Source organism: Tiliqua scincoides, chromosome 4 (assembly GCF_035046505.1).
Source record: "Tiliqua scincoides isolate rTilSci1 chromosome 4, rTilSci1.hap2, whole genome shotgun sequence".
NCBI lineage: Eukaryota > Metazoa > Chordata > Lepidosauria > Squamata > Scincidae > Tiliqua > Tiliqua scincoides.
In genome coordinates, this window is record NC_089824.1 from 55,400,561 (window position 1) to 55,427,993 (window position 27,433).

Here is a 27,433-nt window from a genome sequence, read left to right on the forward strand (position 1 = left end):
AGCTCCTAACCTGTTGCACAGTAGCCGCCATCCTATCACCTGTTTGGCTTTTTCTCCAGGGAGACCGACAGGTGTCGCTGTAGCTATCGGAAAATAGGTCGTTAGCAATGATAGGTGGCTCCTTGCGGAGGAAGATTGTTGCCGGAAATCCGGTTCCCACCACAGACACAAGGAAAAATAGAACGGAAGCATTGAGGTTTGCAAACATAGAGGTAGAAAAAGGCTAGAGTGACTCATAGCTTACAGCGATGGGCCTGAATTTAGTTCTCTCTGACAGAACTGAGAGCTCTCCATATAAACAAATGGACATCCAGAGCAGGAATTCCTGTGCACCTTTTTTTTACGTAAGAACACGCTGCTGTAGGACCAGGGCTAGCTTGATCTGTTAGGTAGCACTCCTTAAATGGCTTCCTTATACAAACCCGGAAATGCCCCAACAAGGGAATGAGATCGGTCACTCTGGCCTTTTTCTATGACTCTACTGCATATTGGAGGCGGATCAACAGGAAGATGATTGTCAGGAGTCAGTTGCCAGCCCTAAGAGGGGCGGGACGGAAAGGGTGTCACTGTATAGAGACACGAAATGCGCAGGTCATCCGCAGGCCTCACTTCTGGTTTCCAAATGAGTTCTTCACTTTGCCCACCTGCAGGACAAGAGGGGTGGGGAAAAAAACAACTCAGAAATGACTACAAAAACTTAAATAAACCACTCTGACTCAGGGCACAAGCCTAACCGGGTCTACTCAGAAGTAAGTCCTATTGTGTTCAACGGGTCTTACTCCCAGGAAAGTGAGGCTAGGGTTGCAGCCTTAGAGTCAATACTTCCACTGGGACGATTTGTTTTTGCCCTGCCAACTGCTTTGGAAGCTTCTTGAAATGTCATATATAGATATCTTAATAATAAAAATATTACCCTATTCTTCAGATTACACAATTTGCCATAACAACAGGAAAATGAGACCAATGCAGAGAGACAGATCACAATTACTATTTGCTTATGCATTTTGAAAGGGAGAGTAGCCATTGCAGCTTTGCCCCAATGACTCTGCTTCAAGACTCTGCTTCATTCATTCAATAAACACCATCCAATGTAATTGTATAATACCTCAATTTCATTTTAAGACTATTACATCAAAGCTGCAATCCTATACACACTTTCCTGGAAGTAAGCCTCATTGAACACATTGGGACTTACTTCTGAGTAGACACAAATAGGATTCATGCCCAATAGGAAACAGCCCAATCCTATTCACACTTTCCTGGGAGTAAGCCCCATTGACTCTAATGGGACTTACTTCTGAGTAGACATGCATAGGATTGGGCTGAAAGAATATAAAACAATAAAATAAACAAAATATTAAAAAAAATGATCATATCATCCACCAGTTCACATGTCAGTGGACTGTTGCGATAAGAAAAAAAGTTGTAGTAGAACAAAAAAGGAGGAAAACCAAAAGAGAAGCAAATATTTGGCCAGCAGATGAAAAGCAAACTTTTCAAAGACATTTGGTGAATACTGCATAGGTACATAAGGCCTGTAACACTCTCAGATCAGGAGGTTTTAGACCACACTGGAAGAACCCACCAATGCTTTATCTTTGATTGTAATATTCTTGGCACCACACATACAGTGTTGGGCTTTAAATGCAGAGACTTCCTATGCTTCCACAAGCTTTTCCCATTTCTGCATCTCTAGGAGGGATGAAATGCTGCACTTGCTGATTTTCTGCCAGCAATGCAGCCCTCTGCATTAGCAAGCCCTAGCAATCTGCTTGCAATCACCCCTCTTTTTTGGCTAGGGCTGTGCAAGGTGTACAAGAGATGCGTCTTCAAAACACTGCAAGAAAAGCAAGTCTGCCATTCACAGGGGGGGGGGGGGATAACATAATATTAGAAAGTTAACAAGTGAAGTATTCCCCATGATTCAGGGCCATATTAGGAAACAGATCAGACATAGGTCAAGGACCCCACACCCCACCAAGAGAGCCCACCAGGCCAACAGGACTGCTGACACTTCCAGTAGCAGCAGTAGCGTGAATTGGCCAATAGTCTTCTGTTGCTGCTGCAACCAGCACCCCAAATGGGAGTATCCCCCCCCCACCTTCTTTCATTTCAGGCTTTCTTGGGCAGTGATTTCCAAACTTTTTAGCATCAGGAGTCGCCTAAAACAAGTTTCACTTTACCAGCTGCTCAAGCCTTTGTGGCTAAAACATTGACTGGGTAGCAGTACTTCCCCACAAGCAGCAGGTTGTTTAACCCTTGATGCAGATAGCCTAACCTGACCTGTCAGTTTCGCCACCTACTAAAATTGGGTCGTGACCCACTGGTGGGCCATAGACCCACAGTTTGGGAATCACTGCTCCTCTAGGGAATGCTCCTCCTGGAGGCTCTGCAACCCTCCAATATTGCCTCGTAGTCTCCAGAAATCAGCACTGAGCTGGAAGCTCCCCTGCCTGGAGATTCTGCCAGGGGCTCCCTGGCTGTAAGCCACTGTGTCAGGCTAGAAGAAAAACACCTGCAGGAAGGGCAGTTGCAGTCACAGCTGGCAATACCATCTCAAATGGCTGAGGGAGGGGAGAAGCTACTGTGCCGCTCTCCCTCCACTGCTGGGGAGGTGGGGAGTGCAGGAGGCAGCCAGGCAGCAGCACGACCATTAACCCGTCTCCATCTGTTGAATTTCTGCCTGCAAGAAAAGAGAAAGCCAAGAGTCCTGCTAGAAGGAATTGGGGGGGGGATTAAGGTGGCAATCCTGTCCTTTCCTGGGAGTAAGCCCCATTGACGATCATGGGGCTTACTTCTGAGTAGACAGGCAGAGGATTGGACTCTGCATCCTTATGGAGCTTCTTTTTTGCTTTGATGAGAGCAGTTAAAGGACTCGGAGCCCAGTCCTACGCATGTCTACTCAGAAGTAAGCCCCATGACAGTCAGTGGGGTTTACTCCCAGGGAAGTGTGGCTAGGACGGCAGCCTCAGGGCCCAGTCCTCTGCCTGCCTACTCAGAAGTAAGCCCCGTTAGAGTCAGTGGAGCCTGCTCCCAGGGAAGTGAGGGTGCAGCGACTCCCAAGCGGACCGGCGGGGTCCCTACGTCGCCTGCCCGGGCGTCGCCTGGGAAGCCCTACCCCTTGCAACTGAGAACCGGAAATGCTCACCTGTTGACGAGCGCCGCCCCTTTGGGGGGCCTCGTGATACCCGGATGTGAAGAGGCGTTCTGAGTGCTTCCTCTCCCTCTGCGCGGTGGCTGGCGCCGGCCGGGTGGCATGAGAGGTCGGCGCGCGTGACGTCGTGCTGGGGTCCGTTGGGCTCCCCACCCCTCCAACGGCCACGCAGCGGTGAGCGGGCAGTTCGGCCCCCCCCCCCGCGAGAGGTAATGACAAGCCTCCTCCGTTGCTCCAGGCCCGAGGGAGGAGCGCGGCCGGGGGAGGCTGCGGGGCTCTTCCCTCCCCGGGCCTGGGGCTGGGCTAGGCTGTGGGGTCACTGGGGGAGAAGGAGCAGCCTGGGGCTGCAGTGCCAGCCACACTTACTCGGGAGTAAGCCCCATTGGCTGTCATGGGGCTTACTTCCGTGTAGACAGGCCTAGGCTTGGGTTCAGTTCTCTTCCATGCTCTTCTCCCCGTAACTGGGTTGGTCGCAGGACACGCAGCACAGTCCTGTGCGTGTCTACTCGGAAGTAAGCCCCATTGTGTTCAGTGGGGTTTACTTCCAGGTAAGCGTGCATAGGCTTAGGGTGCAGTCCTGGGAGCAAGCCCTATTGACTGTAGTAGGACTTACTCCTGAGTAGACAGGCGCAGGACTAGGTCAGCGGTTTTCAACCGCTGTGAATGATCTGCGGGTGTGCCCTGGGAGTTTGGGGGAGGGGCACCTATTAGTAGGGCTGTTGGGGGATGTGAGCCCCCCACCAGCAGCAGGACAGGTGTGTCCTGTCAGTGTGAAAAAACCTTGACAATTGAAGCATCGTGTCAGTGACATGGAAAAGACTGCAGATCACTGAGTTCAGTTCTTAAACCCTGCCCTGCTCAGAGGGACCCACTAAGCGAAGGATGTGGCTTGAACCCAAATTGAAATGTCATGTGGTTGCTCCTTCTAGTATTTCTGAATGTTGAAAGGGGAGTTGTGGAAGATCTTACACCTAAATGTTCTAGTCTCAAACTGTGGGTCTTGAGCCAATTCCAGGTGGGTCCCCATTCATTTCAATATTTTATTTTTTAATGTATTAGACGATGCTGCTATGGTACGTGACTGCATTTGGGGAAATGTTACACATTTATACTCTTAACAGGCTACTACGTACGTACTTTGAACAGTGATAGTAAATGGGACTTACTCCTGGGTACATGTGGGTAGGATTGCAGCCTAGGATTGTTAAAAGTGTTCCTGCTTGATGATGTCACTTCTGGTCATGACATCACTTCCAGTGGGTCTTGACAGATGCTCATTCTAAAAAATGGGCCCCTGTGCTAAAAGTTTGAGTACCACTGTAGGTAAACTCCTTTCTATGTATCAGCCTCTGAGCCAAGCCCCTCCTCCTGTTTCCCTCCCCCAGAGTCAAGAAGTGATGTTATAGTCTGTGTATGAACTCTGTCTGACCTCCTCATCTGGTGAGGAGGACTAGTTAGTAACAAGGGCAGACAAACAGGAACCTATAATATGCTAAGTTTCAGAGCCCAGGAGGTGAGGCCTGAGTGGACTGTGTGCACAAGGGCCTATAAAAGCAGGCTGCCTGCACAGATAGGGGCTCAGTCCCACTGATGAGCCATTAAGGTAACTTAGGCTGCAATTCTATGCACAAGTTCCTGGGAGTAAGCCCCAGGAAGACAGTGGCACCTACTTCTGAGTAGGCATCTGTAAGAATGTGCTGTTCATTATTAACCTTAGGAATACACTGATCCAATATGATCAGTGTACTGCCAAAGAACTTTGCATATAGTATTTGTGAATTGTTATGTGGAATAGAAGTGTTCTCTGATTATATAAGTAAGAGAGGTTTGACCCATTTTTGCCTCGCCCACAGGTGCACACATTTGGTCTCTGTTGCATATATGCAGCATTTGGCAGAAATGGCTTAAAGTTCTTGTGTTTTAGAAATGATGTTACACTGCATGGGTACTTTGTATGGGACCGTGGGAGCCTCCAAATTAATGTGTTAGTATGTGTGGGAACCTGTATGGGAAAAATCTATTTGCTGCTGTTGGAATCTATAATGAATTACTTTTGAAGCATATTGATTTTTAAAACAAAATCTCTTTAACTGTTGAACATGTTGCAGGATGTCTAACTTAAGTTCTCGCAGGTTCTCGGCCTCCTTAGTTCTGGACCTGGGAAGTGTGGACTGGGCCTGTGGGAAAAAAATTTCCCTAGCATGGTTGTTCTCAGTTATGCCACAATTTTGCCTTCCTTGTTTTCAGGGCTCCTTCTCCATCCCCCCGAATCCTATGGATAGTTCAGGGTAACATCAAACCATGGTTTGCAAAAAGCTGGGTTCGGGTTTGTTGCCATGTTCAAAATTATACTACCTGGCAGATTATGAGTTTGCATGTGGTTGTGGGACCAGAATATGAGGTCATGTTTTGAACCAGTTTGCAAACTGCGCTTTGGTCAATCTGTGGTTTGGTGTTGGATTTGAACCAACAACTAGGGTTTTCTTGGTGGGCCTGAAATATATCACTTCCCCGCTAGGTCGGCATCCAAAGCAGCTTTATGTTACCTCACCAGTCTGCTGGGTATTATTCCATCTCTTAGGGTCGCTCCCTATTTTATATGTGAACACCAATGTTACACTGATGTGTTCACAGTAGATATGCACAGTTTGGTACATGCATGTTTCAGTGCCTAGGAGCATGTATTTGGGAACTGTGATTGGGTCAGGGTTCTCAGGTGTATATATGCAGGTGGTTAAAACTGTGTTGTGGCTTCTCGTTTATAGCAGTGGTTTCCTTGAAATTACAGTTATTAACCATTGCTAATAACCAGTGCAGTGTTGAAGCTAGAATGTTGGCCCTCAACTAGGGAGACATAAAGTTTAAATTCTTCTCAGCCATGAGATATGTTAGTGATTGACCCAAGGCCACCTATCTCTGCTTAACCTACCTCCAAGGCCAGTGTTTCTCAAACTGTGTGTTAGGATGCACTGGGTGGGTCATGAGCCGATTTCAGGTGGGTCCCCATTCATTTCCATGTGCATTTTATTTTTAATAGATTAGAATGATGCTACCATGGTATGTGACTGCATCTGGGGAAATGTTACAGATCTGGATTTTTTATGTATTTGCTTTTAACAATGCTAGTCAATGGGGTGTACTGCTGAGTAAGTGTAGATAGGATTGTAGTTTTTGGTATGTTTGGGGTGTTTTTTTTTAACAGATCAAGTGATTGGGAGGGTTAAGAAGGTTCTTCTTTCTTTTAAATAATTTTTTTAACTTATTGTAAACTTTTAATTTACTTAATTGATTTTTGTCATATGGGGGGTTAAAAATTTTCCTGCATGATGATGTCATGATGGCCATAGATCACTTCTAGGTTAATGACATCACTTCTGGTGGGTCCTGACAAATTGTCATTCTAGAAAGTGGGTCCCAGTGTTAAAAAGTTTGACAACCATTGTCCTAGGCTGTTTTGATTATAAATGGGGAATGAGGAGATCTTCTAAGCTACTTCGTGCTCTTTGGAGAAGAGCAGAATAAAAATGTGATAAAATTCTGTATGATGCTGTTAGTCATGCAAACACTTCTAATAAGCATCAGCATCAATTTCTGACTTTTTGCTGTCAAGACTCAAGCGTGTACACAAGTCAGATTACCTCACAGTTGGAGCAAAGATCTTCTCTAAGCTCTCTGGGGAAGTCATGATTCCTGGTGGCACTGCTGAGAGAATGTTGGTTCAGTTCTGGAAAGAAGCTTTATATGGCTTGCATTTCTACTAAAACTAGGAAGATTATTGTGCTTACATATCAAAACATTGCTATCCTATGGAGGTTATCCCATTTCACTTGTCATAAGTAGGAACAGATTGCCCTATGTGTCTGTTTGAATTTCAACAGTCAACTACCATTTATGGATTATGAGATACAATGCAGTTATAAAATTCATCAAATTATCTATCTGTCTTGTCTATCATAATAGTAAAAAGCTAAATTTTAAGTAATTACTTGAACTTTTTAAGCGTAAGGATATTTATAATTACCTGTTGATGCTAGGTATTTTTGCTAGCATGTTGGGACCTTTTCCTCACACACACCCCCTTTTTTTTTTACATTATGAGAATATGACCACACAGAGAGTTAGGCAACTATCCTTCATTTCTTTGCATTGTAAACTGGTAGGAAAAAACTTTACATTACAGTCAAATAACTTATCCATAATTTTACATAATTGCTTTATAGTTTACAGATTGGCTAATTAAAGGAAAGAAAAAGAGGTTTTCAGGGCAGACTTGTTAACAGTTAGTAGTATTTTTCCCATGGAGTGTAGAAAATGTCAAAAATCAATTTAAAAATAACATGTGCTAAAGCAAAGGACATTATTAGAGACTGAAGTGGAAACTAGCAGAACTGAGAGAATTAAAAAGAACATTTATCTGTAATTATTGGTGCTGTGATTTTCAAGAGTAATCCTGTTTAATTCGAACAAAAATGTTTGAATAATATAGTATTCAACAGTGGAACAGTGCACATTGCACAGCAATATGAACATGGAATAAGGCCGACTAGTATACAGTTCAAATGTTGGGAATCTAAAATGTTCAAACTCTAAAAATAAAACTGTTGCAATCAGTGAACCCGATTCTGTGACTGAAAAAAGCAAAATTCTGTGATCTGTATAAATTATGCCACATCTGTATGTATCTTTTTCTATGACATATTTTAATTTAGTCATTCTAGTCAGGGGAAGAGGAAATGCACTGTGTGGAATTTCAGTTGACCAGTAACAATCTTTTTCTCCTTCTGAGAGTAAGGGCACAATCCTAACCCATTATGTCAGTGCTTTCCAGTGCTGGCATAGCGGTGCCAATGGGACATGTGCTGCATCCTGCAGTTGGGTGTCATTCACGGAGGCCTCCTCAAGGTAAGGGAATGTTTGTTCTCTTAACTCGGGGCAGCATTGTGGCTGCATCAGTGCTGGAAAGGTGGACAGGACTGGGGTCTGAGTTTTCAGATAATCTTGGAAATGAACACTCAGGGCGCAATCCTAACCCCTTCTGTCAGTACTTTCCAGCACTGCCATAGTGGTGCCAATGGGACATGTGCTGCATCCTGAGTGTCACTCACGGAGGCCTCCTCAAAGTAAGGGAATGTTTGTTCCCTTACCTCAGAGCTGCATTGCCCTTATGTCTGTGTTGGAAAGCACTGACAAAAGGGGTTAGGATTGTTCCCTAAGCCAAGCAAGTCTATCATTGAAATCCTGTATGCTAGAAACATTGCTTAATGTTTCTTTTGCTTCTTTTTTTAATCAGGAAGCTGGATCCTAATCCCAATACCAAATTCTACACTTGTATAGAATTGTGGCAGACTCATTGTTCTGATCACTGTAACAACCACTTTTTATTTATGTGGATTGCAAAATACTCTTAGCTTCATGTAGAAACAGAAAGCCAATCCTGAATGCATTTACTTACAATCAAATCTCATTGATTGTTGTGAAACATAAGTCCAAGTAATTGAATATAGAGTTTTGAGATAGTGGCCATGTTTGAAATGGGTGGAGCTAATAAAAATATAGCTAGTAGAATGGATACATTAGAGATCTGTAAACACTGTCTTTTCAGTAATAGACTGTTGTTTCTGTGTTATAGGATGCTTTATGTAATGCTTTCTTTGGATGCAAATTTATAAGGAATGTGTTTTGCACAGATCAATACATTTCTTCTACTGAAACAGAGTTCACTTATAAAACAATACCTGTGAGTAAGCCAACTCATCAAGTTAATTTTTTTTTGTACTCTGATAACAAGTTCTATTTCATGCCAAACTATATTTGGAGAGATTGTAGAAATAACTTAATACTTGTCTTTTTCAGAAATGGCAGCACAGAAAAGAAAATCTGTGCTAGTAGAACCTCCTGCTAAACATCGAAAATTGGATAAGAATACTAAATCAGTGTCCACTAGTAAAGGAAGAAAGTTGCTTGATGGCAGACATGTAGCAAATAAAAACAGAGTGCTGAAGAAGGAAACATGCAAAAATTCTACCAAAACTAACAAATCAACTGTAAAGAAAAACATAAATAGATCTTCGAAACCATCTTCCCATTCAAAACGATCAGAAAAATGCTCCAAGAAGACTTTAAATGAATTAAAGAAAAAACCCAGTAAAAAAGTATGTGTGAAAAAAACATCCCTAAAATCTTTAGGTAAACTATCTACTACAAAAATGTCTGTAAAATCTTCCAAAAGAAACCATCCTAATCATTTGAGCTCCACAAAGGCATCCTCTAAAACTTGTTCTGGATGGAAGGTAAAACCCAATGCTGTCAAAAGTAAGACTTCCTCTGAAAGCAAGAAGCAAAAAAAGTCATCTGCAGACATTAAAAAGACTTCTACTGGAGCTGTTAGTAATAGACGCTCAGCAGTGTGCATTAGTTCTTCTCATAACAATCTGTCTACCAAGACAAAACTGATGAAGGAAAATAGGAAAAAGGTGAACACTGGTAAATTTCCTAAAAATAGAAGTGTTAGTTCAGAGGTTCAGTGTTCTAAAAATTCTTGTGTTAAAAGCTCAACTTCTCAAAACACTAGAAGTTTCAGTGACAATGCTTGTGAGTCTGACCAGGGGAAGAGAGCTACAAGGTCAATAGGTGTGAGTTCTAACAAAAGCTCTGACAGAATTATGCAAGAACAGTTAAATGTCACAAAAACTAAAGATGTGTTACAGAAAGGTATGATACAAGACCCTCCTAAGTCACAACATGCTGCTCCCTGTGATGAGCAACTAACTAGAAGATCAGCAAGATTGCAGCAATTATCTGATGTGCCTGTGATATCCTTGCGTAGCAGAAAAATTAAAGGACATGCCTCTACTGCAGAACAGTGCTTCCCGAGGAAAAAACAGGTTCCTCACATTAATAATGAAAAACTAAAGACTGTACAGCAGAAAGTGGAACAAAAGTCCACGGAAAATGATGAATGCAAAAAGAGAGAGAAAATGGGTTCACCGAAAGAGAAAAGTCATGAAGTGGATCCTAAAACCAGTGATTTGACCAATTGTGAAGATAAGCTCAAAGAACTGAACAATCTTGCCTGCAGTCTTCTAGAATCCTCAAGGAATGAACCTGGCAACGCAGTTTCCTGTTCTGTAACATCAACGAGCAATTCAGTCAATAGGGGAAAGGAGTCAGTGCACAAAAATGGAAAGATCACTATAAAAACAAAGAGAGTTTTGCAAGCCCCTCCTAGTCCAAAACCTGCTTGTCAGTCAGAGGATGTGGTGAAATCCAAAAAGATCAGTATTCTTGAGCTGTGTGAGGAAATAGCAGGAGAGATTGAGTCGGATACTGTGGAGGTAAAAAGAGATTCTCCTACTCCTGAAAATGGAAAAGAAGAAAAAGATGTAGTGGAATCGCCACAGAGCGCAGTGCCTGCTGAAGAGGAAGTGCCTCGGAACTCTCAATGCAAGCGGTTTTTTCCCAGTAGAAAAGGGGTGTCTGTGAAGTGTGTTGTGAATGGCAGACATAGCACAGCAAACAAGAACTCTAAGTGGGCCAAAATAAAATTAACTAAGGCAAATCATATGAATCAAAGTACCTCAAATTCTCCAAGTACTCCCAAACTCGGTTTGTTAAAGTGTAGTGTTTCAGAGGAAGGACGAGCAGCAGCTGTAGAAATACACCTTCCAAAAGCCAAAAGAAGATTGATATCATCACATGATGATGGTATTGCAGCTCGTGAGCAGAAGCTGAATTCAGTTTGTGTTGAAGGAATCCAAACTAAAGATAGGATCCCATGTGCTGAACAGCTCTCTGTACATGCTATAGAAAATGGTTTACCTGATGAGGCAAAGCATTTCCATGAGCCAATGCCAGATGAGGTAATCGGTTTTAATATTGTTGTATGATGGTGGAGTGCCTTTATGGGATTACTAATACGGGATTAGTAATGTTCTGTGAGATACTCAAGCACTGTGAAAAGTAAATATGCAGTGCAAACTGTTTAAAATGAACCAATTTGTTTATATCTACTGATGCTTTTTCTAATTTGTATTGAAACTGTTCTGATCAATTTCATGTTAAGTGTTTGTGCCAGAGTTGCAGCTTGTAAGCTTCAGTATGTTCACTGTTGGTTCAAATGACATAAGTTTCCAGGCTTTTCTTTCAGTAGTAAAACCAAACATCTCTGCATAACCTTACTGCTTTCCATTGTCAGTATAAGCAATGTTCAGGGAAGCATCAGGATGCCATAATCTACTAAATCAAAGTTTCCCAAGCTGTGGGTTGAGAGCCCATGCCAGGTGGGTCACAACCTGGCACTGCCACCTGCTGTCACCTTCATTTGGCTCCAAATCAGAGCCATTCTGGAGGCGTGGAAGGCCATACCAGGCACTTTTCTGGCTTTACCAGGCCAGCAATCCATTCTGCAGGCATCAGAATGGCCTGCAGAAACCTCCAAAAGCTACTTCCAGGTTTTAGGGGGCAACTTCCAGTTTGTTTCCGAAAACTGGAAGTAGCTTTCAGAGGCTTCTGCTGGCCTACAGAGATCTGAAGAGTGGGTTGCTGGCACAACACAACCTGAAAGAGGCCTTTGTGGCCTCCCCTGGCACAGTCAGGATTATCACTCAGGTGAGGTGGGTCACAGGGTGGGAAAGATTTGGAACAGCTGTACTAAATGGTTAGCTAACAGTGCAAAAAGTGGTCTGGAAAATGCATCTCTGCTAGATGTTTGCAGCTTGCTTCTCTAATTCACTTTCATGGAAGAGGTTTCTATTTTCAGCACAAACAGAAAGTAATCAGAAATAATTTTAGAAATTTAGTAAGATATTCTGCCAATATTTGCTCTACTGTCAAACTTCGAATGTAGTAAATGTGCATTTTTTTAAAGGGGATGAGCACATACTGTACTTTGCATGCAGGAAGTCTTTTGTTTGGTGTCCAGCATCTCCACATAGGGTGGGGGAAGACTGCAGTCTGGAATTTTAGAGAGCTGCTATCGGTCAATGAAGTCAGTGATTCAGGTGGACCAAGAGTAGAAGGCAGCTTCATATTTATAAGCCTTTGATTTTGTAAAATACAACAACATGTGGTGGAACCATTTTATGTAAAAGTATACGTTCTGATGTTTTGTTTAGAATTTCAATTTGCATTTGGACTCAAGTCCAGAAAGTACCCCAGTGAAAACCACTAGAGCAGCACCGATAGTGAAGCAAGCCATTGCAGCAGCACCAACAGTGAAGCAAGTCAAAAAAGATACAGAAGAAATGAAATCTCAAGGTAAACTTAAAACAATTCCATATACTTTCAGAAATGTATTGCTTCTGTGTCAAATATTGATAGCTGAAGTCTGTTTTGAAAAAACGTGAATACTCCTATATAAGAAGTTTGATAAATATGTAGCAGCAGTTGCAGGACCAGACACTGTGGACTATCAAGTCCAACATTTGGTCCTTAGTAAGATAATCTGTTCTGTTCATTACAACTACCTGCTTTTATTGAAGACTTCCAAGAGAGGAAATCTGCAGCTTGTTTTAAGTCCTGGTTTTATAGTAAGTTTGCCTTAACATTTAATTAAATTTCTAGTATTTTAGCATATTTTGCCTGCGTTAGTCAATAGCATTAACCCTTCTCTGGTAGCCCTCTTCTTTCTGAAATCCTTTAAAACTACTTGTATATTTTATATGTTTTCTGTAGAACAGTTTTATGTAAATTGGTGACCCATCAAGATACCCTACTAGATATGTACTATGATAGCTGCGTAACATATGGTCAGCCCTGTACACCACCACCACCACCCCTTTTTTAAAAATTTCAAGGAAGCAGCAAAGAAGAACCTCATTAAGTTCCTGGAATACATCATACTTAGATGGGTGGATACTTTTGTCTTTGTGGCGCACAAGTGTGCTATAGAATTGCATGCTAAGTTCCTCCAACCTTTTCTCATATGGTTTTCTTTTTGACCTTTTGTTTCTCTCCTGAGTTTTTTAAGCTTTGTTATGTTATGCTAACTACAGTACAGGACAGTAATTAAGTGCTAAGTAGAAAACGACTTTATCTCATTCTTATCCTAGTTGTCTTCTGAAGTACTTTAATATAAGGCAATAAACTCTTTGATACGTACCATTTTTATAAGAGGTAAAGCAGCCTCATGTGTTCAAATACATTCATTGGAGATAGGACGTAATTAGTAAGGCAGCAGCACTTCAAGAAGCAGTTTAGGACATAAGGCTGCATTTTTCAAACTCTCCAGGAGTTTTGAAGCCCACAGTAAGTCCTTGCGGGGGCGGGGAGGAGGCAGCGTGGGTGAGGGAAGGTAGCGATGCGATCAATCGCGCTGCTCAGGGGGGCTGCAGGGACTGGGGTGCACCCACCAGTCCCTGCAGCAGCCTCCTAGGGGTGCGGGGAGCCCTGCACAAGCCCCTGCAGGGCTTCCCAGGGCAGGGAAAGTGAAAGTGGAGTGACCGTGCTCCACTTCCAGTTTTGCAAAGGCAGAGCGCAGTTGTTCTACTTTCACTTTCCCTGACTTGGGAAGCCCTGTAGGCACCTGCGCAGGGCTCCCTGCACCCTTGGGAGGCTGCAGGAGGCTGTGATGAGTGCAGCCAAGCCCCTGCAGCCCCCCTGAGCTGACCCTCCTCCCTGCTTCCTGGCTGCCCCCGCTCCTTAAGGGCAAAGAGGCCAGCACCCACAGGCTGGGGTGTCATGATGCCCCAGTTTGAAAACCTCTTAGTTTAGGTATCTAATGGGTGTTGCAAAAGATTTGTGCCATTTTAGATTGTATTACATAAAGTATTTCTACAGGAAGAAGCACTAAGGCAAATATTAAACAGAAAATTGAGCTTTTTCAGGTTTTTAAATGTTTATATTTCCAAGTATCCATTTTCTGTTTTCAAGCATAATTCTAGATTCTTCTATTTAGTATATATGCATTACTGCATTAACACACTGATTGATTTGCAGGTTTGGCTCCTGAACAGTTGGTTCGTGCTCTGTTCACAAGTAAAACTTCAGAGACAAGTGAGAGCAGGTATAGTATTTTTCAGGGTTCAAGTAGCATACTTTGCACTTTCAGTCAGTTTTTTGGAAGCTTGCATTAAAATCACCAGCCAATTTCTTTTAGAAAATTCTAATTATAGTCTAAACCAGCCATTTTCAGTCACTGTGGCATGGCACACTGGTGTGCCACGAGTGGTCCACATGTGTGCCACTGGAATTTGGGGGGTCATTTATTATTAGGGGATGTGAGCTCCCACTGGCAGCAAGGTGTGCCTTGTCAATTGTCAAAAACCTGATGGTGTGCCTTGACCATTTTAATGCACACCATTTTAATGCCCTGTCATTAAAATGCACACTGCATTTTAATGTCATTAAAATTCAGTGTGCCGTAAGATGAAAAAGGTTGAAAATCGCTGGTCTAAACAGAGTAAAACTTCTTGATCTATAAATAGTCTCCGCTTCCTTCCCATGCTTTTCTGGTTGTTGGAAACTGAAGGAAGTTGCAGCAGCTTTTGTTTAAAGGTTGAAACAACCTGACCGCTCCTGATTGAAACTCCTAGATATCCTTTATACCCTGCCAAATCTAGAGTTTTTTGCATATTGCTTACTTACATTAAAAGTAGATAGGCAGCCCAGTCCTATCCTCAGCACTGCAGAGAGATGCAGTGGTGCCAAAATGCCACTGCATCCTATGCTACATCGTGAAATGAGGCCACTGGCAGGCACCTCAGGGTAAGGGAACATTTGCAGTGGGGCAACTTGGACTTGCGGCAGCAAAATATCTGGCACAAATCTGAGCAGTCCCATGTTGAAAGATCAGGCCTGGGAAGGGGGATAGGCTATATCAGAGGCCTCTGCCACCATTCCTGCCCCATCTGGGGACTGATCCAATCCCTGCCCTACCCCCACTTCTTTGCATTCCTTCTCCGCTTCCATTCTATTCTCCCTCTGCTGGCCTTCAGAGACTTCAGAGCTCTTTGCGTCCTCTTATGGAATCTCTGGGAGCCCTTCTGGCACATGCACAGAGTCTGTGAGAGCTCCAGAGCACCACCGCATGGACAGAGTGGTGCAGCACTGAACAGATATTGACCACTTATGGTGTGTTCATAAGGGGTGTCATGGAGCCCCAGGACTGTTAGCACACTTTAAGAACCACTGGTATAATGAAAGAAAATTTACTTTGAATCTGCACATGCTTCCTTGGGAGTATACTTCATCGAACTTGGTGTGACTTGTTTCTGACTAAACATGTTCAAGATTGAACTACTTACTTTAGGGTGGTTTTATATCACCTGTATTGACTGAAATTCGGACTGTTCAAGTCATGGAGAGTTTTGTATTTCAAGCAGAATGTTTGAAAGCATTTTAAATTTATATCAAAAACTATAAAATGGAAAACTGTTTCTATTTTTTGACATCTATTTTTAATAGTTTAATAGATTTTTCTATATTTATCTGATCTGTTTTTATACTTAAAGGCCATGTTTGCAAAAGATTTCATTCGCATCAAAATGCAGTGGTTTCCTTTCATCTGAAGAGCATATTCAAAAACTAAGAGAGGCGGCAAAAGACAGTGATAAGCAGCTAATCATAGTAAGTATTTTGTGCAGTGTGTCTTTAATGTTCATCCTGCCTATTATTTTGATTCTATTATTTTGAGCAAAAGAAACTGACTCTTGCTAACCCCTGCTAACTGGTTAAGAGGCACTTTTTCAAGTGGGTGCTCCTCTTTTATTTAGCAGGGGGAGAGTAACTGGCCCACCACACCCCAGCAGTGTCTTTTCTAGTGGCTGTCTGCAGGTGTTGCATCTTTTTAGATTGTGAGCCCTTTTGGGACAGGGAGCCATTAGATATTTGATTTTCTTTGTAAACCGCTTTGTGAACTTTTTGTTGAAAAGTGGTATATAAATACTGTTGTTGTTGTTGTTTTGAATATTCTATTATACTTCTAGTTTTGTATGGGAGAGGAAAATCCTGTGTATTTCCACTGATTGTGGGTTGCCCAGTCCCACCTGATAGGGTTCTGCAAGTGTGTATGAAATGTCTGTATAACTGCAGGCACTTTGCTACTCTGTAAATAAAAACAGATTGCAAAGGAATGACCCTGGTTGAGATATGAGTTTAAAATGAAAATTTATACATATGGAAATGTCAATAAAATCAGCATCTACCCTGCTTCATCTCTGGGCAACTCAGTTCCCTGAAATGAATATGACTGTAGCCTATGAACTGCCCACTATATGTATAAATATTAACATTAGTACAAGGAAGTAAGGGAGGGGAAGCAGAAAGGGAGCAATCCTGTACCTCCATTTCTGGATATTTTAGTGCATCACTAAGTGAGAGCTATTTGCTACAGATGCAGTAAAGCTGAGGATCAGACACTGTTGGGGGAGCTAAGTGTCATGGAGTCTGCACATGTTCATATTTTTGTCAACTGTTACTTTTATTAAGAAGCCCTGCATATTCTTTAGTCCTCTGCTGGAGAAGCCCTCTTGCTGATCCAATCTTTATCCAGGCTTCCATTCTTAGATGAGGTGTTCAAACATGTATGGGGGAACCCTATCTCCACAGTCCCTGCACACCCGTTAACATTATTGAAAGGCTTACTGGGGCAAAGATGTTCTTGCTTTTACAGATCGCTATAAGCATTCAAGGCCAGCAACCTGAATGCTTGGAAATAAACTAGATTGGTACTAACAGGAAGCAGGAAGTTAACTTCTTGAACGGAAGCTTGAATGCTTATAGCAACTAGTAAAAGCAAGAACATCTTCACTTGGGTTGCCTTTCAACAATGTTAATGGGCTTGCGGGGGGGGAGTCTTGGATCCGCTGATAAATCAATCCACAGATACTGAATACGGAGGCCTGCCTATAGTGGCCATCCAGTTTCAGGAATTCCTGGAGGAAATTATCTTTAGCCTTTTCAGTCAGCCTGAATTTAGTGACACAACTTTGGTCACTTTAATGGACGATGTATTTCAGGAGCTAGACAGAGGGAATATATTCCTGTTGGTTCTGCTGGGTGGTTTGGAACTATCAATCATTGTATTCTTCTGGGGTTTTGGCCAGGATAAGGCAAGGAGGCACTCTGTTGGGGTGGCTACGGTCCCTCATGGAGGGTAGATTTCAGAAAGTAGTGTTGAATATTCCTGTTTGACACTGTGGCCAGTTGACTCATGATACCATCTTCTCCCCAGAAATGTTTTAACATCTACATTACACTGTCGGGGGGAGATCATTTGGGAGTATGATGTTAATTGACATTAATATGCTGATGACACCCAGTGTTGTTGTTTTTTTGTTGCTGTGGGATGCTGGTGGTGAAGAATATATATTGATTTTCAATCTAAAATAAAGTTTACACGGGTGGGTGGGCGGGCGCTGTATCTGTGCCCATTTCTGTCTTGAGTGGGCAGGCTTATTTATAATCTATTTCTTGCTCATCAAAATTGGATTATTGTAAAGTGCTTTCCCTAGGGTTGCTCTTGAAGGCCTTCAGCTGGTGGAAAATGCAGCTATTCAGATGTTGTCTGACTTTATGTAATTGTGTTTTCTTGTATGCACTTATGCAATCGTGTATAGGTGGGGCCTCAGTACCCACAAGGGATCTGTTCTCAGACCCCTCACTGATACCGAAAATCGTGGATAATCAAATTTTCTGCCCCTTTCTGCCTCTGGAGGGCTTTCTGAAGCCAGAAAAGGCAGCATGAGTCTGCCCACTGCCTCTGCAGGCTTCAGAATGGCCTGGAGAGGCAAAAAAAAAGTCACTTCCGATTTCTGGAAATGGCGAGTTTTGCCTCTCTGGACCATTTTGAAGCCCACAGAAGCAACAGGCAAATCGCACTGCCTCTGTAGACTTCGGAGAGGTCTCTGGAGGTGACCATAGATCAGCTCCGTTCCCCTTTGGAGGGCTCAGGTGGAGCATCTGGCTCAGTGCAAGTCAGGGCACCTGTGTTGAGCCAGATCTGTGTATGAAAAATCCATGGATTAACAGGCTCCACCTGTTTTTTCCCATCTTCTGAAGTTTGGTTGGTAGTGGACAAGAGGACATTCTCACTTTTAGCTCCCACAATGTGAAATTTTCCATCTAGCATATGTCTCCCTCCTTGCCAGTGTTTCATTGGAGAATAAAGAGAATAAAGAAATAAGTTCTTTTCACAGGTGTTTTCTAAGGATTTTGTAATCTAATTATGCTTTCTAGTGTGGTGTTTGAATTGCATAATTTGAATTATGCTTTCTAGTGTGGTTTGTTTGAATTGATGCTGTTTTTTTAAGAATGTCTTATATTGACTTGCCTTTATCATATTGTAAGCTGCCTTAAGTCCTGATTGAGAGGGAGGCAGTATAGAATTTTTTTAGTAACAACAACAATGCTTTTGCCTAAGCAATGTATTTTCCTTTATATAGGATGCAGGGCAAAAGCGATTTGGCGCGATTTCATGTAATATTTGTGGAATGCTGTACACTGCTTCAAATCCTGAGGATGAAACGCAGCATCTTCTCTTCCATAATCAGTTTATAAGTGCTGTAAAATATGTGGTAAGACCACCTCATTTTTTAATACAGTGGGATATGCTTTTATAGTTCTGCTATAGATTAACTAGAATTCTGCTTAATTCTTGGTATAGCCTGTTAATAAAAAATACTGTGGGCAAGAATCTATTTTTGAAAGATTCTTGCCCACAGTTATAAAGCTAGTCAGTCACACATATTCTCCTTATGTAATTAATCATATCTTTTGTTTTCTTTGCTTTTTTCCTATGAAGCAATATTACAGTGTATAGCTTAGTGCCCCAAAAGTTGATAAAGCTTGCCCATGATTTCTCCAACAATGTCATGCATGCATTTTCAAATATATTTTACTCCTGCTGTAGATTTAATATAGGAATACACAAATAAGGGGCACAAGTAACTTTCCCATTTTTGTAGTTTCTATGCATATCAAGCAGCTATTTGAACATATTAAACTTTGCATGAAATTTTTTCTTTGAAAATTCCTACCAGTACAAAACTGCTATTTAGACTGATCACCCTGTAACTGTGAAGTCTGTTTTCTTTATCATACGTGTTACCTTCTTTTTTCTGCATTGGCATTGATAAGACCTCCAGGATACCTGAACTGAACTCACTAAATTACTCTGCTGCTGTACCACACTGAAATTCAAGCTTTGATTCTAATCCAGCTTGGAATGGAACAATATCCAAAGGATAATTATGGTTGCAGTACAACTCTTCCATGTCTTCTTTTTTAATTAACTGTCCCACCCCTGTCTATTCCAGATGTTGCATCACTTCTTTATTTGAGCTTGCTTCCTGAATACTAATCCCCAGGCTACACCATAACTTATCTGCCAGAAGTGGTTAGCCACAGAAGGTAGTCAAATAATTGTTGACTTTTTTGAATCTTGCTTTTTCAGGATTCTGCTATAATAATTCTTAGCATTTTATATAATACTTTTGAATCTTCAGAGTGTGTTTTGTTCATTATTTTGGTAATCTTTCAAAGAACATTGTAATTGATAAGTAGGTCAGTATAATTGCTCGTATGCAAGCCACTGTCAGCCCCGTAAGGCTACTTAAGTTGCATACTTAGTTAGAGATAAGCCCCCTCGAATTCAGTGGGACTTACTTCTGAGTAAACATGCAAAGGATTGTGATGTTAGCAGGTTCGTAGCTCAGGTGAGATGTGAACCAGAGTTTCCTATCTTATAGTTTACATTTCACCACTGTACTACCCAGCCATTTATCACTGTGAAAATGTGAATTGCAGTTCTAACAAGGATTCAATTTTTAAAGCAAAAGTTTTCAGTGTGTGTTTGGAAAAAATGGATTGAAAAGTTAGACATTGGTAGCAATACTGCTCTGCAAATAAATGCTCTATTTTGATGTGTGTTTAGTGCTTCATTAGATGCAACAAACTTCATTGCTTACCTAGTGGAACTAGCACCAGCACTCTGAGTAAGCATAGATTAACAGAGTCCTTTTCTGTGTTTAACACAGAGTCATCCTGCAGGACCTCAACATGTATCTTGTCATGCAAGTATGCTATGTATGTGTTTAGAGGTAGCGGCCATTTTAATACAGGTATAACCTAATTATCCACAGATTTTTCTTCCACAGTTTTATTTCACTATGATGAGAAGGGCCCTTTAAGTTAAAGAAAAAAACATCCTTTTACTCAGCCTCACTTACTGTTGTAATGCAGCAGAGCAGCGGCAAGCAATTGATCAATCAATCAGTCTCCAGGGGCTTAGAACAGCTTAGTTTCAGTTCACTCCAAGGTAAGCAACCCCTCCCTTCCCCCTGGAGCAGATACGAAAGAATGCCAAGCAGAAGTTATTGTCACCTCCATTTTGCATTCTCTTTGCATTCTTTCACATGCTTCAGAGGAAAGGAGGGGTCACTTGCCTTGGAGTGAACTGAAACTAAGCTGTAGATTGGTTGATTGCCTGCCTGCTACCGCTCTCCCACATAACAATGGTAAGCGAGACTATTTTTAAACAGCTGAATAAAGTGATTTTATTTTCTTTAATTAATTTCATTTAATCTGATTTTTGGCATCTGTGGGGGTTCTGGAAATGGAACCCCTGCAGATGCTGAGTCACAACCTGTACCACAGAAGAAAGAGAAAGCAACACCTACAACCTCTGTATTTTATCTCTGTTTGAGGAGATGAAAACATGGTGTGAGTGAATGCATGTTGTGCCAATAGAAGGCACAAGACAAAGGGAACTAAATCTTTTTCATACATTCTTTTCCCCTGGGAGAGTTTAATTTTGGTCTTGGAATTCCTAGAAAAAGAACCAGAGTATAGTAATTTTAGTGGGGAAAGCATGGGTGGTGGAGAGGAGCAGTTCAGTTCTCTTCTCCTGCCCACTGTGCTGCTCGTTTCAAATGCTGCTGTATTTCAAATGGTTTTAACCCTAAATGAATGCACCAGTGACCCAACCCTTGCACATGCATGTGTTGCTGTGACATTTGGTTTGACTCTGTTGCATAGGTATGAAAACTAAACATGCAACTGATTCTGGCCTTCTCCCCAACTCCTCCTCCTTAAAAGCTTGTAAGTTTTTGACACTAGTGCAGCTCTGTGCTAAACATGGAATCAAGATGTAGTGGAAGAGCATGGGTGACTGGCTTTCCAAAAGCTTCTTTTTAATGGGGGGTTGGAGGAGGAGAAGTGGTGGCACAGGCAAGTAGAGCAGAGTCATGCCCTCTCTCTTTCATTGATTGTTTTAATGGTTGCTGTTGGAAAGCAGTTCCTGCATGTATGAAGCATACCTGCAAATGCTTATGGAGTACAGGCAATTTATTGCAGGTCACATTGGTGCATACACAGAAGGTAAAGAAGCTTTTATTTTTACCGTGCCAGCTGGCAGAGCCAATAAAAGTCAGTTCAAGCATAAGACTGGTTTTGTCCTTTAACGGATTATCTTCCCTATATCTCATTCTTTCCTCTGTGGCTTTCCCTGTTTTGGATAGCCAGTGACGGCACCATCAATATGTCTTTCCCCCATCTTTTGTTTGACTTGGTGAGAGGTTAGGGAAGCAGGCAACATATGTACAGGGAATGTTTTTCCCCTTCATAATGGTAGATTTTCTGTTTGGATTTTTTGTGTGACCTTGCTTGTGTTTGCATGCACATCTAGTTTGACCTCAAGTCAGTTTGTAAAGATATATGTTCTAAGGCTTTTATGGCTGATAGGATTAACAATATTAAAACTGTTCAGGCTCGATGACTGTGTTCTGATAAAAACTCCTGACATTTCGCCTGCAGCTTTGGCAAGCATTATCAAAGGTATAGGAACACCAGAATATTTCAAAAGATCCTGGTCTCCTGGTAGAAAGTTTCACTTATATAAATAGTTGGCTCGGCTAGTTGCTAAACTAGATCATAAATTGACAGTGCTTCCACTTGACACTAATTGACTAAAGGATCATTTGCGTATTCACTGAGATTTCTTAAAGAGGAATCTGACAACTCTTCCTGCCTGTCATCCTTCATATTCTTAGTCCTGTACCCTCACATTTTTGAAGGCAGGTAGTCAGGCATTGTTCAGGCTTAGTGAGTAAAGGATTGTAGCCTTAGACTTCACAAATTCTGCCTCATTTTGCAATGTTTGATGTTGCTATTGGTGTGAGACAATTATACTCCCAAACTGGATGTATTCAGTATCAGTTGGGGTTATAATTAAATCCAAACATTGTTTTTGGGACTTGAAATTGTATGTGCTTGTCTTCTGATTGGGTGGAGATAAATCTACTATTCTGGCAGATATCACATCTGTTTTCATTGCTTGGTAGCATCAATTTAGTATGTAGTGCTGAAAGCATAACCATTGTGGGAAAGGACCGTTTTAATACTGGTTTACAACTACAGACAGAATATCTTTCAGTCTTTCTCCACCATCGCCTTCTTCAAAGTTCTTTTTTAAAACTTCAGTTTTAAAAAGTACAGGTAGGGCTTGTAGATCAGTCTAGTGCAGGCATGTCCAACAGGTAGATCGCGATCTACCTGTAGATCGGGAGGGGTCAGAGGTAGATCGCCAGTCCCACTTGGATCCATCTCTCCAGCAGCTCGCTAGGAGAGAGCTGGTGCCGGCAGGTCGTCTGCTGAGGGCTTGCCGCCACCGCTGATCCTTTGCCTGTCTTTTTTCCCTACCTGTGGGAATCTTGCCTGCAGGTGTATTGGGGGCGTTTGTTGTTTCCGTGCCAATAGTTTGTGGGTACCCCAGGGGGCTGCCGCCCGCGTCCTGCAACGAGATGCCACAGGCTCAGCATCATACCTGGTCTCCTGCCTCTCAGAATTACCCATTCCTGCCCCCGCCCCAACATCCCTTAGAAGTATGTTATATACCAGGTGATATCCATTCGCCTGGGCTTTAACTGAATACACTTACCATATTAGTTTTGTCAAGTGCTGGTCGTTGGTCACTTTATAGTTCGCTTTCATTAAACGTTTTCGGGCAGACACAACGAAGTGTCAAGAATTTGGTGATTTTGGCGGGCTTTTCCAATTTTGTTCTAACTTGCCTATGCCTTGCCTTCGAATTGATTCAAACCACTGTGACTTTTGCTTGCCTCTGCAATTTTATTTTGCCTAGCCTTTGCATTGATTCTACACTGCATTTTTATTTCGCCTTGCCTTTGCGTTGATTCTACACTGTGTGCAGAATTTATTAAATTGCGTGTGATGGTATTTGAACTTGTTTGGTGATATTTGATTTTATCTGGTTTGCTGGACAGGTGTTTAAGTTGTTTTGATGATTGTTTGTTTATTGGTGCCAGTATGATGAATTCCTATTTTTACTTTTAGAACTGCATGTGTGGTTTTGTCATCTCTAGTCCTTGTATTGCACATCATCCAGAGGTCTTCAGTTCCTGTTGATCTTTAATACTTTGGGACAGTGACAGTTTTGGACCAGATTCAGCCAGTGTTTATACTAACTTAGCAGATTTGGCCTTCTTACATCCAGCCACTCCAGTATAATGAAGATGAGTGTTCCAAAGAAGAGCAAAACCTACCACTTTTATGATGAATGGGAAATGGACTACTTCTTCATCATGGTGAAAGACAAGTGTTGTTGTTTAATTTGTAACGCCCCAGTATCCTTGCCCAAAAAGGGTAATCTGGAACATCATTATAAGGCTCTGCATAGCAATAAGTTTAATGCTGATTTTCCACCCAAAAGTGAAATTCGAAAACTGAAGCTCAAAGAACTTAAATCGAAATTGGCTACTCGACAACAGTTGATGGTGAAGCCAAGGTCACATTCGGTCAATGCAACCATAGCATCCTTCAAGGTCTGCAACCTGATCGCAGAGAAATGCAAACCTTTCACTGGAAGGGAATTTGTAAAAAAAAAACTGTTCTCTTGAAGCAGTTGACAATCTTTTTGAAGTATTTAAAAATAAGAAAGATCATAGCTGCTATTCAAGATGTACAATTGTCAAGAAACACCGTTGTGCGGCAAATAGAAAAGATGTGTGGAGACACAACTGAACAATTGTTGGAGGATGTTTCAAATTGTGTTGCTTTCTCACTCCAACTGGATGAATCTACAGACATAAGAGACATAGCCCAGTTAGTAGTCTTTATCCAGATGGTTTTTGAAGACTTCAGTGTTAAAGAAGAACTACTTGGAATGATTTCTTTAAAAGGGAGAACTACTGGTCAGGAAATATTCAGTTCTTTCCATTCTTTTGTGACAAAGTGTAATCTTCCATTGCATAGACTTGTTTCCATCACTACTGATGGAGCAAGAGCAATGACAGGTGAGGTTAACTGTTTCATAACCCTCTGTAGACAGCATGACAACTTCCCAGATTTCCTTTCTTACCACTGCATCATTCACCAGCAAGTTTTGGCAAGCAAGAAACTCAATACAAAGACTGTCATGGACATAACTTTCAAAATTGTAAATTCAGTTCGTGGAAGATCACTTCAAAGATGGCTTTTCAATCTTACTCTTGATGAAGGGGCAGCAGAAATCATTTTGCACACAGATGTAAGGTGGCTAAGTAGGCACAAATTTCTGCAAAGATTTCGTGATTTGCTGAATGAAATAAGAAGTTTTTTGAAGGAGAGGGGAGATGACCAAGCAGAGTTGGAAGATGAGTGGTTATGTGATCTGGCATTTCTCGCTGACTTTACAGGCGAACTAAGTGATATGAACCTTGAACTACTAGGTAAAAACAAATGCGTTGGCGAGATGAGTACAGTTTTATCCTACAAGAGCAAATTTGAGCTAATGATGACTGACCTTGCAAACAACACTTTTAATCATTTTCCTAATACGCAGGACCATCTGGGACAATATCCAAATTTTGTTTTTCAGAACGAGAAGTATGTGACAGAAATCTGTTCTGTTATCCGGGAATTTGAAAATCGATTCTGTGACTTCCAAAAAATTGGAACAGTGTGGAGTACTTGTCATACCCATTCAAAGTAGATGTGGACATTAAAGAAACTGCAGCTGCTATCAGTAAAAATTACTCATTGAACAAGCCATCTCTTGAAAATGAAATATTAACCCTTAAAAATGACATTTTTCTCAAGACCCGTGCTGAGAAAAATTGTTTTGGAAGCTAGTGCCTAGAGACAAATTTCCCAACTTGAGAAGATGCAGTGAAGCTGTACACTCCTGTTTCGGTTCAATTTATTTGTGTGAATCTGCGTTTTCCCATCTGAAAATGACAGAGTACACAACATTCCAACATGACAGATAAACATCTCCAGGATTCCCTGAGACTGGCCCTAACGCAATATTCACCCAACTTCAAAAAGCTGGTGGATGAAATGCAGGCTCAGATGTCTCACTAATGAGCAAGAGCAAAATATTAAAGATTGTGCAAGATCAGCCTGGATCAATACTCAACCTAAATTTAACATAAATTACTCAATAAAAGTTAAAGTTATTAAGACAGTTAAAGAAAGTTATTACTCAATAAAACTTTAAGAAAAAATGTACTTTCCATTTCCCCTCGCAGTTCTTACTGGGTCTTTGTCTCTCTGTTTTGTTTTTGCTTAATTTGCTTAACAGCTGATCACATCCAAGTAAATGACAGGAGGTTCATTAAAAATGGGGGGGGGGATCCTCCAACTTTATTGGGTTAAAATTTAATTTGAAACTAATTTGAAACTTAATTTTCATGGTGGTAGATCACTGGCACTTTTGGCCAGAAAAAGTAGATCACGACCTGTTCGAAGTTGGACATGCCTGGTCTAGTGAAATATAAATATCCTTTTTCTAGATATAGTTTCAGGATCTTTATAAGCAGCAAACTATAGTTTCTAATAAATATTTTTCAACAGAAATTTATAATTTGTTAGGTCCCATCTTAGTAGACTTAAGTGGCTTTTTGTTTTGTTTTTCCATGCAGGTACTGCTCATTAATCACCATCAGTGTGGATCTGAAGAAGAGTTAATTACCTCATTTTTGAGTGTGTTTTTCAGATACACACAACATAGCAACTTTCCCCTTTAGTTTCTTAGAAGGTAGCTATTCTTTATAGTCTCATTTTTGTGACTATGATAGTTATAACAAGTGACAAAATAGAAGGAATCATTTATTTTGAAGCACTGCATGTCTGTCGGTTCACTGAAAGCCTCCTGGAGATCTTTTGCATGCCAGGATGTTGAAATGTACATACTTTTTAAATTTGTGGAGGTAACTATGTTAAAGAAACACTATTTTAAAACAACAACTGGATTAATTTCTGTTCAGTAGAATGTGGAAGACATACAGAAACCTATATGTCTACACACTTGTTGCTGCTTGGGAGAATAGGTCTAATTAACAAAGTTGTATTGGAGCTATTCAAAGCAAAAATCAAGAGTTCGCAGTATTTAAGACAATTTCTGAAACACAGTTTGCTATTGAATTTTATAAAAGTTGTGTTATGGCTGGTCAGATGGATGTGAAATAGCCTAATCAGAAATTCTACTTGCCACACAAATACAGATTTTCCAAATGCCAAAAGAAAAGATAAATGTGAACAATAAGTTAAATTATGATTTATTGTAGTATTATATGCTTCTTTAGGGCTGGAAAAAAGAGAGAATTTTGGCAGAGTATCCTGATGGCAAGATAATAATGGTACTTCCTGATGATCCGAAATACGCCCTGAGAAAGGTAGATCAATCTTCCAACTGTGTATCTTGTGCTTGGTTCTGCGTACTAGCAAATGGGCACCTGGTTTTAACCATTTCTACTAGCTTTGAAGCGCAGCATAATTTCAAGTCCTGGATTACTGACTATTTTTATACCTATGTAGACTTCATTTTAGATTGAAACTTTTTACCTAGACAGCATTTTCATTGCAACCAGAAAGACCTGTAAGAATTAATGTCATCTTAGTAACCTATGCCTTTCAGGTCTTTATGAGGAACAGAGAAACTCAAAGGAAAGTTGTGTTTATGTAGGAGCTGTCAAATCTATGCAACAAATCTTTGAAACATTTTTTTAAATCTTAACTGTTGTCCCTTCCCATCTATGTTTGCTTGTGATGTGAAAAGTTATGGTTAATATGTATGAGTGATCAAGTTATTTCTAGATGAGCTGAGAATTAGTGCCAGTCCAGAGTTCGTTGCTGAATAGAGTGAATTGCCACAGATTTGCCATGCAAAAGACAATTCTGTCAAATGAATTCTTGTATCTAGAATGTTGATCCTAAAGGGCTTCATTGAATCGTTCAAGAAAAATGTGGGGTCATGCAAGTCTGTTCTATTTGCCCATCATGGGCAGCTTATTGACTCTTGATGTATTTTTCATTGGCATTTGCATATCTCCCTTCCTTGAAAGT

At 41.3% G+C, this 27,433-nt stretch overlaps 1 protein-coding gene across 2 annotated transcripts in view; it reads left to right on the top strand.

The window, feature by feature from the left end:
• The first annotated feature begins 3,206 nt into the window (after positions 1–3,206).
• ESCO1 (establishment of sister chromatid cohesion N-acetyltransferase 1) overlaps positions 3,207–27,433 on the top strand; it is a 29,904-nt gene continuing 5,677 nt past the window's right edge. The window contains exons 1-7 of one of the 2 annotated variants that reach the window (XM_066624078.1): positions 3,207–3,363; positions 9,008–11,013; positions 12,268–12,409; positions 14,090–14,156; positions 15,604–15,718; positions 18,535–18,666; positions 26,674–26,763. In XM_066624078.1, coding sequence (XP_066480175.1) covers positions 9,010–11,013; positions 12,268–12,409; positions 14,090–14,156; positions 15,604–15,718; positions 18,535–18,666; positions 26,674–26,763 — 2,550 coding nt within the window. In that variant the 5' untranslated portion in view covers positions 3,207–3,363; positions 9,008–9,009. Of the gene's footprint in view, positions 3,364–8,831; positions 8,892–9,007; positions 11,014–12,267; positions 12,410–14,089; positions 14,157–15,603; positions 15,719–18,534; positions 18,667–26,673; positions 26,764–27,433 lie in introns of those variants that run through there. The other variant, XM_066624079.1, reaches the window with a different exon arrangement.